The sequence below is a fragment of the Liolophura sinensis genome, chromosome 7 (genome assembly GCF_032854445.1).
Source record: "Liolophura sinensis isolate JHLJ2023 chromosome 7, CUHK_Ljap_v2, whole genome shotgun sequence".
Taxonomy (NCBI): domain Eukaryota; kingdom Metazoa; phylum Mollusca; class Polyplacophora; order Chitonida; family Chitonidae; genus Liolophura; species Liolophura sinensis.
The window spans coordinates 50,763,760-50,779,305 of record NC_088301.1 but is presented as its reverse complement, the minus strand read 5'-3'; the positions used below and the strand labels follow the sequence as shown (position 1 = coordinate 50,779,305).

General features: G+C 37.0%; 2 protein-coding genes across 2 annotated transcripts in view; one reads left to right on the top strand and one right to left on the bottom strand.

Moving 5' to 3' along the window:
* The window catches only part of LOC135471702 (mitochondrial inner membrane protease subunit 2-like), a 68,090-nt gene that overhangs the window by 5,152 nt on the left and 47,392 nt on the right, over window positions 1-15,546 (top strand). The gene's annotated exons all lie outside the window — the stretch shown is intronic.
* The window catches only part of LOC135471701 (leucine-rich repeat neuronal protein 1-like), a 28,184-nt gene continuing 20,703 nt past the window's right edge, over window positions 8,066-15,546 (bottom strand). The window contains exon 2 of the mRNA XM_064751020.1: window positions 8,066-13,880. Coding sequence (XP_064607090.1) covers window positions 11,535-13,646 — 2,112 coding nt within the window. The 5' untranslated portion in view covers window positions 13,647-13,880 and the 3' untranslated portion in view covers window positions 8,066-11,534. The remainder of the gene's footprint in view (window positions 13,881-15,546) is intronic.

Sequence of the window (15,546 nt, the reverse complement as noted above, 5' to 3'; positions counted from 1 at the left end):
CGCTGTATGTATTTTGTTTTATTTAAAGGATTTGGGTCCCATAAACAATAACATCTCACGCATGGGGCACACTTTCGTTCCATACTGAGACTTGCACAGCAGTAGGATTTGAAAATTAACTTCACCAAATTCACCGCCGCACTGAGTGCATGTTAAGATGTGTAACATCACCATGAAGTGTAGTTTGCGCGCACATGGGTACAACTTGAATGAAAAGACAAACGCAGACAATGAAACTTGGGTTTATTTTGCACATTTCAGTTTCATAAAATTTATATGAAACTCGGATCTGAAGTTTACATTACTAACACTTGTCCCCTTCGAAGGTATCAGCATAGTATCTCACATGGCTTCCTGTCCTTTTAAAAATAAAAACATAAAACAGTGAAAACATTAAGTTGATTTTGATAAACAACTTCAAAGAGGGAATACTGCAGACTTTTGGCCAAATTTCTTGTGTAGCGACATTTGGCATTTGTTCACAAGAATTCCAATAACGTGCTAATCAGTTCAAACATTTTATTTGTGTACGGATTGTCTCTTATCCAGAGTTAATGACTTAGTAGAACTGTTTTTTGTATACAAATGCATTTAAGCCCTCTATTTTCTGCTTCTATGCACAGGGAAGTGAAGAAATATCCCACATTAGCAGCATGATGCCTCTGTTTATCCACCAAAAAATAAACGTTCACGCAGAGCCTTAATCCATTTGAATTCTCTCAGACTCCACTATAGACTTTCCTCTTTTGTAGTTGGGACATAAAACAGTTGTCTACGTGTATTTTTAACAAAAAAATAAAGCTCGAGATTTTTGTCCAACTGCAAAATTACATTTTACCAATTGTATATATATATATATATATATATATATATGTTGGCATATACATGTAGGTATATCACAAGTGCTGTGATCTCAGTAGTTAAGGCGTATTTTGATATTTGTCTTCACTGTTTGGGGCTGACAGCAAGAAACACAGCATTGTTATGAAATTAAAGCAAATGGATAAAATCAGTGTTTTGGTTCAGCATAAATCTCAACTTTTTCAAGCGACCAAAACAAAAGGTTAAGGCAGAGAGATCAGAAAGGTTCTGACCTGATAGTGACTTTCTCTCATAGTGAATCGTTCACTTCTGAATACATTTTCACCCTCTTCAGGTTTGTAGGTCAGTTTTTGCAATATTAATAAACAGACAACATATTCCATGATCCTACGTAAACGTATTATACTTTCACAAGTTTTCCCCGACTGAATTTGTTGACATCATCGGCACTATAGCGCCACAACACGAAAGGTAAAAACAGCTTACAGTCACTGGCGAATGTGTATTGCATCAGCAGTAATAGTGTCATTGTGATCAGGCTGACCAGCAGAGCGCCAGACGCAAGTGACGATCAGGTGAAAAGAACGCCCAGAGGAGAGATAGTATGCCCAGAGTACGTGAAATCACACACTCAATTTGCTTTTGGGCGAGGACGGTATTGTCAGGATATATGATTATCAGATATAACATAACTTGTAACATACATGTATGTGACACTATGTGAGGGAATATACATGAGAAGATCACATCAAGAAAACAATGTTTATGTTGTTTTGTTCTGCATACTGCAAATAACAAATGCTCATTTAACTCGATACTAACAGGCTTATTTTTAGCTAAAAGGAAAGGATCGTCTTCCCATATGTCATTGATGTGTAACTCACAGGGTAGACTGGTTAATCATCAAGAACATTTGATACAGTATTTTCCTATTGGTTACGCAACAGTCCAACATTACATTTGCTGACATAATAACGTATCATAAATCTGTTATACTTTAACTCATATGAATCTCATACTTTTACCTCTTTTTTGTTATTTTAATCATCATTTCAGAGGATTTGGAGGTGTAACAACAAATTAATTTTGTTTATTATATGAATGGTGTAATGTGTAATTCAAGTAAATAAATAATTTTAGTTCTTTGAATTATTGTAACAAGTGATAAATTTGCAAGAACCCATTGAAATATATGGCCATGATATAAATAATGTTGGAGTAAAGACTTGGGTAATGATATTTCATCCGTTTTCTGTATATCTGTATATAAGTCAGTTGTTTCTGCCATATTGATTGGTTTATTCTAGAGCACAGGAAATATTATTCAAATCAGCAATAACTTATGGACACAGTTGCCGTTCTCGTAACTTTCCGTCACTTTGAATTGTCATCTGAGATTATTTCATCTGGTTTGTGATATATGCATGTATTTGTGAGGGCTTTTAAGGATTAGATCTGCATGTTGGAAAAACATCACAGCAGGCGTCCGCTAATTCCTCAACCTTTACACATATCAAAGAGCAACTTTCATTGGAATTTATGCACATTTTTGTTATTTGTTTTGGGTTACAATATTGCTTGGATTGTCCAATTTCAGGGCTTCACAAAAAGTATAATTTTATCACAGAATAATGTCTTCAGAATATGCTTGAAACAAAACCGTACAAACATGCAAAAAGTTGAAGAATTATAGTAATTACTCTTGCCATGTATTAACTCGCTTTATGAAGTAAGGATGGCTATTGTGAGAGGGGAATCAGATGCTGTCAGTGGTGGTGTTGATGTCAAGTTTGGTTGAAGTTTTTGGCCAATCATAGGGTTGTAGTGGCCACCCATAGTTTTATCAAAGACCCAGGAAGTCTTTTACCTCATAGTTTAACATTTTTCTCAGCTATTCACAAGGTTGCATTTGCCTCCTATAGTACATGGGTGCATTGCCAATCGCAGCTCAAGATTTGTATATTAGAGGCATCTGTGGTAAAATTGTTCTCTAACTGCCCCAAGTGTCTTTTACCACCAGTGATTTGCAACTTCATAACACACTGCTCTGCTCTGCAATCCTTACGCATACAATAAACACTGATAGTTATGACAGTATAATAAGTTTGGTCTTTCTTGTTGATTTAATGGCATGAATTGAGCACTATATAATTAGAGGATAATATCCTTGTATGACAGTGTCAATCATTCTACTTTTTAATTTTTTTTTGGTTTAGATGTCAATATTTGAATGTATTACATGACTTGAACATTACGCAGTTTTGCAAACTGTTCTATCAGGCAAGCTACCAGTATTTTCTTTGAGTGCCATGTTTTCAGTATGTGTCACTGTCTTGCTCTCCAGAAGTTGGATTAGTGTTAATCCGAATATAGCTCTCACAGCATTGTTCTCTTTGCTAGTGCTTTGCTGAATCTTTTAGCCTTAAATGTTTGTCGTATATGCTTTCTTGCAGGTAGAGGTGCGTTGCTGTTATTCTTAGTATTGATTCCCATAGTCTCCTAAGCTTAGGTGTATGCATGGAAATCTCTGTCAACAACCTCAGAACAAAATACCGCACTTGTATGTGTCATTGCTAAACCCTGGTCTTACTTCATGCAAACGTTTTTTTAAGAAACTGACTTACCTTCATAAAATGATTTTGCCAAGACATGGTTTTCTAATGTGAGGGATAGGAGGTTTTCTGTTTTGGGATACTGACATTCTGTTGTTGTCTTTCATATTATCTGGAATAAGAATGTCATTTTTTGTTTTCGCCAAAAAAAAAAAAAAAACAAAAGAAAAATGCTTGCAGTATAATGTATAATTTGTTAAGTTGTGTTCAGGTTTATTCTTTCAAAATTTTGCTTGTGATATTTAAATTCTTGGTTTTTTATGCTGACCTTTGGCTGTTCATTTTCCTGCATTGCTTTATCAGCTTATGTAATAATAAATGTTCATTATTAGATTCATCTAGGAAATTATAAGAATTTTATGAAAATATGGTCTTATTTACTGGTACCTTTGTCTTGTTATGGATCTTTCATATTTTGCTTGTTGTTTCAATTATTATTTTCTGATTTCTAAATGCCTTGATGTATGGTAGGAGTAATATATATCAGTAATGTGTAATTAAACTTTTTGAGCAAACACATCTAGATTCCAGATTCACAACATGTTTCTTCCTACAACGATACTTGAACTTTGCCAAAACACATGATCTTACTCATTAGAAGTTTTTTCTTTTCACTTTGGGGCTTCATTGTTTTATTTTACGAGTCAAATCAGTTGGAATATTAGAGGTGTTCATTTCTTTCTGACGGAAAGTGTAAAGACGCACTTGAGTAGAGGGTTTTTCCCTTTAGGGATGCCTGGAAAGCACTGGTGATGTCTTTTAAGCAAATGCCTGAATCTTTTCTAGGGAAAACAAAGTTGATGGTAATGTGATTTGACAACCTTTATATCTTGGGGCACTCTTCACGAGCTTTAACACCTTAGACCCCTGAATGCTAGACAGTGGTGGGTGCTTCTGTTTACAAGTCTAAAGCTAATACCCTTCAGGCAGTGAGGCTTTAATGACCTCAGCCAGTGAAAGGAAGCAGATATTCTTCACTCTGTCCTTGAACACTTCCTTCTTGCCCAGCCCTTAAACTTGGGGCTTACCGCCATGGTCTAATGCCAACGGCTTCAGGCCGCCCATGTCTGCACAAGGGCTCATCAGTGATGATGAAAGGGTGAATTGAAATGTTTCCGATATATTGATTGTAGCGCAGGACATCCGTGGAATGGCTGAAGGGCACCAGGCATCTAATGATAGAAATTGGTTTCAAACGGCGCAGGACTTCCTTGTATTCGGATAATGAAAGTCGATGGGAGCTCTCATGTCAAATAAAACAGGAATGCTCACAGCGGAAGAAAAATGTCCAGCTCTTGGAGGAATGAACAACTTCAATTTCCATTCCGACACTGGCATGAATTTTTGACGAGACTGCCTTTTTATTTTTGGATGCAACAATATATTGTGACAAGAAAGTTTGGCGCTAAATAGTTTTAAGTTATGTGAAGAGTTTCCTTTATTTGTAAGATGACTTAACATTAAGATAAAGCCTTCAACATGATATGGCTGTCTTTTCAGTAAAGGATTGTCTCTTTCCATTTGGATTCGTTACGCTTTGTCATCTTTTGTATGTTGACTTGTCACTCATATTGTTGAAACCTGTGAAAAAATATTGTGTTGTCAAAACTGGGTGGTAGAGAATTAATGGAAATGTCATGTTGTAAAAGCATTATTTGTGTGACTGGTACTTTCAAAGGTCGCTCTTCTGGGAAAGTGATGTCTTTCAAACCACGTAACTGAGGTTCAGTTTCAGGTTTATGGGTGGAAGAATGCTGAGCGGAACCTAGGGGACAACTGCCAATCGCTCAACAAACCTCTGCACATAAAGATATAGCCAGAATAGCTTGATTTAAGCCTCTGACCTTATACTTAAAGAGTGTTTTGTCTGCGATAAGAAGGTCACTTTAATGTACAGCTTTATGTCAGGAGGTTTTTTGCAGGTAACGGTTTCCTCCACCTATAGGTCTTACAATCAAAGTATGAGTGAGATATTCTTTATTACCCCACAATACACAAATCAAATAAAGAGGCAGGTATTATTTTCAAAATATTGTATATAGATAATATCAGCGATAATATAAAGTCATAAGCACTTTAGCATTAATCAGATTTGATCATCCAAGGAACAGTGATCTGATCCAAGGAACAATGATCTAATCAATCAGCTTTGCGTGTAGTGAGATGTCCCATTCGTTTCCTTCTGACATGAAGTGTATCACTTATCCATAAAGTGTGACTGGTACCTACAAGGGTTACTTGGTCATATTTGTGTGCGTGCGTGCTTGGTTGAACAGTGTTTTGAAGAGTGTTAGAGCAGGTTTTGTGGGAATGTGAATCGATCTTTGGGTCAGGTTAGGATGGAGAATCCATGTTCGTGTTCCATTTCTCCATGAGCTCATGGTAATGGTCAACAATGAGTTTTATTTGCCCAAGCCTTGAGTCAATTTTGGCTGTCAGATGACTGATTACTGTAAAATGCCACGGTCAGCAAAGGCCCCAAGTTCACAGCCCACTTGGTATCTACCCTAATTGGTTGTCAGTTAACCTTCTGGCATGGATATATCACCAAGAAATTAATGAGTCTCGGAGAAACTGGTGGAATACGGTTGTGTGTAAGGATTGCAATGAAGCTATACCAACTGTATCTGACTACTAATAGTTGGTATGCAAACCATTCCTGTTCTAATTTCCCTTACAGCTGGATTGAGCAGACATCAGTTGTCAGTGGGTGTATAAATGTGCAAAGGTCATCTTCTTTTCTTCTTGAATTACAGACTCATGCATATGGGTAAACATGACAAATGACACTCAAGTCAGTCATTTACTTGTATAAAAGTGCATTAATAATATCATGACTAGAATTTCTGCGACAAGCTGTGCTCACTTTACAAAACAGGGTTGAGGCTTTGGAATCCTATTATTGGGGGTACTGCTTAATGATTCAGTCCCAAGGTTCATTCTGGCAGACCTGTGGACATCTGCTCCAAGGGATTCACTTTATGGCAGTGATTGTCATATTGCCTAGATTCAGACTGCCATTGTTGTTAGACCATGAGGTATAACCATTTGGGACAGTTGATTTCTCTGGAGAACCCATAGATTAGCAAATGCTGGATGTGTGCCAATAGCTTGGACAAGGCTGATGATGCAAATGGAGGCAGGCACAAATAGTCCCTGAATACATGTAGAAGGAATTTCCATACATGTTACTGCATGAAGAATCCTGGGCTTCTCAGATGGAAGCAGCCGTGTATTTTGCTTTGTTATCCACTATTGGCACCATCTAGATTTATTCAAGAATGCATCTGAATTCGTTCAAATGTGAACAATATCTTGAGAACAAATTTACAAGCCACTAGTTTCTGATTGGGTTTGAGGCAATATTAAGATGCTTTTCCCTTTCAGGTTATTATTATACTTGAATGAGTCTGGCTGAGGGTTAAATCTTGTCCGTGGTAGTAATTCAGCCCAAAAATGTAAATCTCCAATGTTTATAACCAGACACCACTCGGCCCTTAAAGTAGCCATGACAGAAGTTTATTGATTTATTTTATTTATTTGTGTATTTAGCATTCATGTTTGTTATTGTGGCATTTGGTGCTGTTGAAAAACACCCACTCTGACAGCTTTGAGCCAAGTAAATAAATATGGGCATACTGCAATGGTCTCCTGTGGGCTGTGTTTGTTGTTCCAGGCTTAAGCTCTTCTGCCTGCAGGATACTGAATGAAACATTTTAATGGTTGTAAACATGCACTGATCTAAACTTATGGGTTGTATAAGCGCTTAAAACAATGTACAATTGGCTTTAGTTTTTAAGGGCTACACCAGTGTAAAAACCTAAGAGTTCATTAAGCAGGGTTAATTGATAAGGCTAGAGACCGTTGTTTTCCTGCATTGGAAGAAAATTGTGGTGTATTAAAACCACTGGCATAAGTTTGGGAGTACCATACAGAAACAAATACTTTCTGTTGTTTCTTATTTTGCCTGATGTGGGGACAAGCAAGAACACAAGGTGTCACCCATCTCCATAAATGATGACAAACTTTCTAATGTTCCAGCCTGATAGCTGTAATACACTAAATCACGTATGCCTGATTCAAGTTTATGTTTTCAGTATAAAAGACTACAGTCTGCAGACTGTAGTCACAACAGTGTGATAGTTGGAAAATGGTCACACCTTATGTGAAAATGTGTCAGTTATCAAGTCACATCAGCAAAAAAATTACGGAAACTGAAGAAGATTACTTTTGAATCATTTTGTTAGCACTGTTCCATAGGGTTTGCTTTGGTAGTGTTTTTATGATTCCACTACATTTACGTGCACATGTACTTTTTCTTGGAATTGGAGTAGCCCTTCTATGAATGGCAATATGTAAAATTCCTTAACACTCTATCTCTGCTAGTAGCTTAATACTAGCATTCAAACAGTGATCAGTCACTGGGAAGCACCAGCACATTATGTATTCTTTTATTTAATTGGTTGGTGTTTAGTACCTTGCTCAAGATGTTTCACTTATATAACAAAAGGTTTATGGTTGAAGGAAACCAGTGCCTAAAGTAAACCACCACCAGCCAGGTACCATGTTAAATAAGGCACATGGATTTCGTAATGTAGTTGTGTTGCATGACTAAAAAGGTGAAAGATACATCAGCAACAAAACTGCAAGTTTAGTATCACATTTATTATTTTTTTTCATGACTTTGTTCTCTCAAATGTACAGTTTTCACATGACACTTCAACATGCAATGAATAATTTACAGTTTATGCGGCAGCAAAGTCTATAACCTCATGCAGAAGTAAAATGTGGGTAAAAAATGGCAGCACAGTTAGCTTTATTTATGACACCACCTTGGAGGATATACATGTGCTTTAACCTTAAAGACTTTGCCACCAAGGACTTCCTAGTATGTCATAAAATGATACAGTAAAAAATATTTAACATTTTTGCAAGCATTGATTGAAAACATACTTTATGGTGGTAAGGACAATATCTGTACATACAAGCTCCAATCATCTTAGTTCAAGAAGAAAAAAAATTATAATCAGCAGTATTCCAAAAATAGCATAGGGATAATCATAACAGACTAGATTGACAAGGATTAGCGTTAAATTGTGTGAAAGTTTAAATAGTTTAAAAAATTTAATTGAGCTAACACTTCCGTATTTCATAGGGTATATTTTGATCATTTGTGGTATGTTGCCAAATGGGAAATGGTAATGATAGATAGATCCAGGTTTGAGAATTTCAGGAAACAGCAATGAATGTTAAAGGTGGTAGTGTATAGCAGTGGTACTGCTGACACGATCCAGATTGATACAATGGATTCTCACACTATTGAAGCAGTACTTTACAGAGACTGTTCATGAGGAATTGCTTTAGTTTCTGTGGACTGTGCAGTAAATTGTTTATTACAGAATATCCTAGGCAAGAAAAAACTTTGGTTTGCAAGTATGTAGGCAAAAATCTTATAAATGTTCTAAATCTGCTTACTGGTTATGTATGTGCATGAGGTACACTGTATATCTTGTGACACATTTTCATGTCAGTGAGAACCTTGGCAATGGTCATCAGTCATGTAGCCTCTGGAAAATTAAGAACATTGACACTATGAATGTTCATAAAAAGCATCTAGGACTGTGTCTAGTTTATTAAACAATGCCTCGTTCAACGTTTCCATTGTGACTGTGATGAGTGGAAAGAGTTCCTTTATATTGTTTAAGGAAGCTTGGAATTATGTGGTCCATGTATTGCACTGTTATTAAAAATGGACATTCAGCAGTGTTTGGTTAAAAACCGCTTATAATATAAAAGAATGGTAGCCTACTTGTATAAATAGAAATAGTGTAAATGTATAAATAGAAATTTATCATTGACACATGAATTCACTTTTCCCAGCTGTACAATTCACACCTGTATGAAGTATCAGTGATTGCTGTGAGTCTGAGTGGTTAGTTGAGCAGATCAAGAAAATTATCTAGCCATTGTAAAAGCCTGAATAAAAATAACATGGATACTGTAATTAATTGTTAATTGGAAAACTTTTGTATGCACATATTCATTTTACTAATTTTTAATTTCTTTCATATTCAGGATTACAAATGATGACATACTAGATGTCCATACAATGTACATGTACATATTGATTACACATGAATTCACGTCACGTCTTGACTTCACAAATTTGATTATGTTTGAATATAGAAGGAATTGAACTTTAAATGCCTCAGAAAGCAAAATTCCATGAAGAAATCAAAAATTTGGTCATCACAAATCATAATTATAACAGCTTGCATGACTTTGCATAGAGATAACATTAAGATTATTACACTAAGTGACTAGATAATGCAACATCAAATTCCTTTGACAGTAAAAATGTACAAAATTTACATATTACATGTACATGAATGAACAAACATTTCAGCTGTACAGTTGTTCTTTGTGCCGTATGACATAAACAGTGCATTCAAATGAATTACATAATAGCCCATTTTGTTTTATATATATAAACGCTAGCAAACAGCGGAAACACCATTAACTTGTTCCCTAGCAAGTAGTTTGCTGACATTTAGCATCCAGCACCAATTCATTGGCCTTCATCTGTTGAATTATACATTCACTGCTTTGGTTTAACTGTGGATTTGAGCTAGAACAGATAATGATGTTTTACAACCAGCTCATTACCATTCCCATGGGTTTTCCACAGGTAATCCACGGGCAAGCTAGTGGCATGCTCCAGTCAAGAGATCATCAATTATAAATCTTTTATTATGTAACACTTCATGACGCAGACGATGTGCATTAGTAAGTGGTGGGCTGGTATGAATACATGCATATAATTTATGAACTTTGTAGAACACCAACGGGGTACCTTGTCGCACATAATGGTGACTCAGGTCCAAGCTGAATATAGCATTGTCCTCTTGCAGTGAAAGAGTAACATGTTACTATGTGGTTTGCCTACAAAACATCATCGCAAAGGCAAGAATGAACAAAAGATTCCACAGTTTAGTCATGAATTACTTTAGACATGTGAGGTGGGGAAATGCACCCCATTGGTCATTGTTTGAAAGACTATATACTGTTGTTGAGATGACTAGAAATAACCACTATTGCATCCCTATCCTGAAAAAAAAAATGTTTCTGACAAGTATTTGCATTCAAATTTACCAAGGAAATAAGGAAATATTTATGAAAAAATGAAAATATGTTATTTGCCGGAAATGCATTGCTTTTGCAAGGTTTTTATAGTGGAAGAAATTTTTTCAAACCGACTCGGAGTTTCTTTTTTTTTTTTTTAATGTTTGTAAGCACCAGGTGTGTAGCATTACTATCAAGGCAACATACAGTGGCAGTTGTACAAACAGCAGTAGATTTTCAAATACAGTGTGGGTTTTTGGTGATACAGATCTGAAATGGTAAGGAAAACATGAGTATTTGGGAACTAAGATGATAAATAGAATGATGTTTAAAACTAACTTTCCACAGTTTCATAAAACTTGTGAAAACAACTTTCCACAAGATTATTATTCTAAACAATATGCACAAAGACACATTTTACAAAATTTAAGTCTTTCGATAGGTGGTTTGCAGGAATAGACCCAAACACTGTATTATGCATTGGATTAGATTTGATGGTTTGGAAGCCCACAATTTGATTTGGAAAGCATTCTGAAGGCATGGTTCATCACGACTGTTACTGGAACCTATATAGTGATATGACATGGCCGATGGCAAATCATACTTGATTCCTTTGAATGTCCTTGATGAAATTTTAACAGAAGGTCAGATTATCATAAAATGTAGCCAAAATACGGATGATGAAAAGTGATAATATTTCTGCTGCCCTCACCAATTTTTCAAAATATTCTGATGGGGGGAAAAAAGGAATCAAGTGCCATTGGCCTAATTAAGAGTGTGTATGAGATTGACTTGGTCAAAATGCGTGCCCTTATTAGAGTGTATATTTTTTTGTAAACAGATCATCTATACAAGTACATTTTGAAGTCGTCAGGGTATTAGGTTTTCATGGAAATGTAGTTTTCAAGGCAATGCATTTGGAAAACGTTAGTGATATCTGGACCAACATCGTGAAAGTGGTCACCCGTTCATATAATGTTAAGCTTGAGATGATGGCAGAAGAGATGTACGAGAAGTGCACAATGGAGTGCTTGGAGGTTGATACAGATTTTCCAGTGGGATTTGAGACATCGTTTCTGCTATTTCGCCATTGTCTGTTTTTTCATAGCCTTTGCGTCGCCATTTTTTTACAATCAGACCAGCAACGCATGCTAAGACTCCTAAGCTAAATACAATGATGACACCCATGATGATCTTTTGCTTACTAATTCTGGTGATGCCCTGGAGCACATATGCTTCATGAAGAGTTGAAATGTTCAAACAGTGTACTTTATGGTAGACAGAGTTGTGTACATAAACGACACATAACTCGTACGAAGTATCTGGTGTCAAGTTGGTGATAGTATACTTCCTTAGAAATGGGTGGAGATGAATTTCCTTTTGACCACTTGATGAACCAGCCTGGTTATACAAAATTTTATAGTCGCTTGATTGCACAGTGGAATCTGTTCCGTTCCATGTTAGTGTAATGAACGTCTTTGACTGGTGAAGTATGACAACGCGAATGTTGCTGCTGTGAACTCTCACAGCAGTGGAGCTTATGTCGTATCCTACCTCATTGCTAGCTTCACATGCATATGTACCGGAATCTTCTGCCTTGATATTATGCACAATTAACACAGAATCGTCAATGAGGGATGCACGCACATTTTCAGAGGTGATGTTCAACCGTTTGCCATTAGACAGCATCCACTGCATATTTGGTGTGGGAATGCCTAGCGCGTGGCACTCTAAGCGTAAAGTTTCTCCAACTTCCAACTGATTCGTATCATTGAACAAGGGAATGGTTGCAGGTGAACACACAGCAGGGATGGATTCGACTGGCACTTCCATTAGGGGGACTGGCACTGTGAGATTATCACACAGTATCCTCTCAGAGTGTGGGAAGGTGATATGTGACTGACTGTTATTTTCTGGTGTCTCTAGAAGCTGGCGTATCCAGTGAATATTACAGTCGCAGGAGAGAGGGTTGTCATAGACATGCACCTCTGTAAGCTGTGGTAAACTTTCTTCTACCTGTTGTGGCAAGGCTGACAGGTGGTTTCCGTCCACAAGCAGCCACTGCAAATGTGGTACATTTGAAAACGCAAATGGATCAATAAAAAACAGTTGCTTGTTTTGGCGTATATGTAGTATGCGAAGATTTGTCATGTTGTGGAAAGCTGACTTCTCTATCAGACTAAGTATTGGCATATAACTAAGAGAAACATTTTCCACATCCATGTTAAGAAAGTCATTGGTGTGAACCCTTCTAATTGGGTTCCCGTTCAAAACAAGTTCCGTTCTGTTGGACAGTTGCTGAAACGTCCTTGTGGGTATTTTGGTGAGATTGTTTTTAGATATGTCCAATAGGTATAGGTTTCCCAGACCTTTGAATACATTTTCAGGTAACGCTTTTAAAAAGTTGTCAGAAAGGACCAATTGTTTGAGATCTTTCAGAACATTCACAGATCCCTCTGAGATGTCACTTATCTGATTTTGATTGAGATGAAGCTCCTGTAGGTGAACCATTCCATTAAGCCAATCTTTGCCAAGGGATGTAAGTTGGTTGCCAGTGAGGAAAAGCTTATGCAGATGGTTGAGTCCAGCAAAGGCATCCTGATGTTCAATGGAATGCAGTGAATTGAAGGATAGGTCTAAAATCTCCATGTGTTTCAAACCACTGAATGCACCATGGTGTATCTCTTGTATGTTGTTACTGCTGATGTTGAGAGACACAAGAGAACCAAGTCGTCCAAACATTGGTCTGCTACTGATGTCCTGTAGATTGTTACTGGACAAGTCCAGCTCCAGAAGGCTGGGAAACTCTGGCAGATTTAGGAGCGATGTAATGTTGTTGTTGCTTAGTATTAGCACTTGTGCCGTTAGTGGAATTCCCAATGGAATATCATCCAAGCTGCTCCAACTGCAGTCTACAGTCTTCCTCTCGACATTTAGGTACTGTGACATGCGAATGCTGCAGCTGCACTCTTGTGGACAAGACACATTCCAGCTTGGCAACTGTTTGACACTTGCTGTCTTCAGGCTGCAGAACATCAGCAGTAAGATTGCAATCTCTGAAGACAATATGTGGGAATATGTGCCTCTCATTTTGTCTGTTCATGTCGACTCTCAGTCCATGTTTTCAGCCCCTCTTAAACCACACTGAGCATCAGTGTCAAGGATCAGGTGTGCCCATTAGGTGTACCAGCACATCATCTGAAGGAGACCTCCTTCGTCCTAATCTTAAAGCCTTCCCTCTTAATGTACTGTCGACAGACAACTGCTTAGTCCAAATCTAGAATGTCCTTGACAAGTGCGTAATTGCAGACTCTGGGCAAACCCCTACAAGGAGAAAAACACCATTCATTAGATTAGGACTGGCACCGTGATGGGATAATGAACACACTAAATTACATGATACATGACCCCAATCTATGGAGGCAAGAGTCGGCCCAGAGAACTGGCTACACATCTTTCAGGCTTTGGTTAGGTCTTCGATCTTTTGGCTGACTACCATGAGGTTCTTCAGACAAGCGTATCACAAGATGTACATTTTATTGTGCTGTACGGAGCCTTGCCAAATAAATATATATGAGGAGAAGGATAAATGCATTAGGCTATGAATATGTATGTCTTAGCTGTGAGTCATTGAATATTGCATTATTTTTGATAATTCAGTATTCTCAGCAGAATTTGGGTTGTATATCCTCGTAATTCATTATAAGCTTTTTGTATTTTTATTGAACACATGCACAATGTAGATTTGGATTCATATTCCTTAAACTTGAGTCAAAAAGCATTTTATGGATTACTAATAAACGGTTTTAATAGAGGTTTAAAAAAAAATAATAATGGAATATACTTTGAAGGAAACGAAGTGTTAACGATTACAACTCATGTAGAATCTACTGTTTATTGAAAAATTGTGCTCTTTTTTTCAGAGTGCCACTCAGTATTTGCTTCATAATTGTGTCATAAGTCTGCTTAACCTGAGGCGAGGAGCTGTACATGTATATTCTCAGTGTTAGATTAGATGGCCACATTATATGAACAGTAACAATCAAAGCGCAACTGAGATACATATTTGGATTATCGACAACTTATATACTAGCATGGTACACGATTTGGATACTGATTTATCATTTATCCGCCTAGAAGATTCCTTGCATCTTTCCAAAATCATTGAAAACTGCCCAGTGCTTCTCTTTTATATGATTCCATCCTAATTTTGTACTCAGATCTCTGTATGATTTCTTAGTTCTTTGCGTTAAGTCCATTATGGGAATTGCAAATTTGAGATTATTGGGCGTTACACTAATACTTCATCGTAACCTTTATTATGGTTGATCGCTGGCATACGAATGTCTGTTTTGACGCATGTTTTCTTAATGTTTTGGGGCGTGGGTGGTTGTCTTTGACTAAATTTGGAAAGTCATTTTGAATATACAAAAAGTGTGTTCATTAGGCATTGGTGTTGACTTAGGAAAGGGTTGTTAGATCTTTTGAATAACCTAGTAAGTATATTTTATGTGAACGAATTATTGAAATAGTTTGAGGCTAGACCCATTTTGTTTCTTTTCAAACATAATAGGTTACGATTCATTTTTGGATGTATGTATTGTAACCATTTAAACTCAACATTTTATTTACTAAAATATTTACTAGATTCAGTCCCAGTGTAATGAAGTACTTCACAATGAGGTATACATCTTCTGCCGTTGTTGTGGGTTTGTGTAGCACCTTCAAGGTTCTCTCGCAAACTTGGGGGAGCTGACTGGTATGTTAGCCCACCACAGTGTATGGAAAAAATCCATTTGTTCAAGCTTTAAGTGATCAATCATTGTGTCTTACAATCGAGTCAGGTTAGATGAAGCATTAGTGTAACACCTTGTGATATGTTTGTCTCTTCCAGACGCCTATCGATTTTTGTGCAGACTGCAGGGAAACTTTGACTGGTAATGAGGAGGAAAACTTGGAAAACTTGTTAATTGTCTCATAATTCATCTTG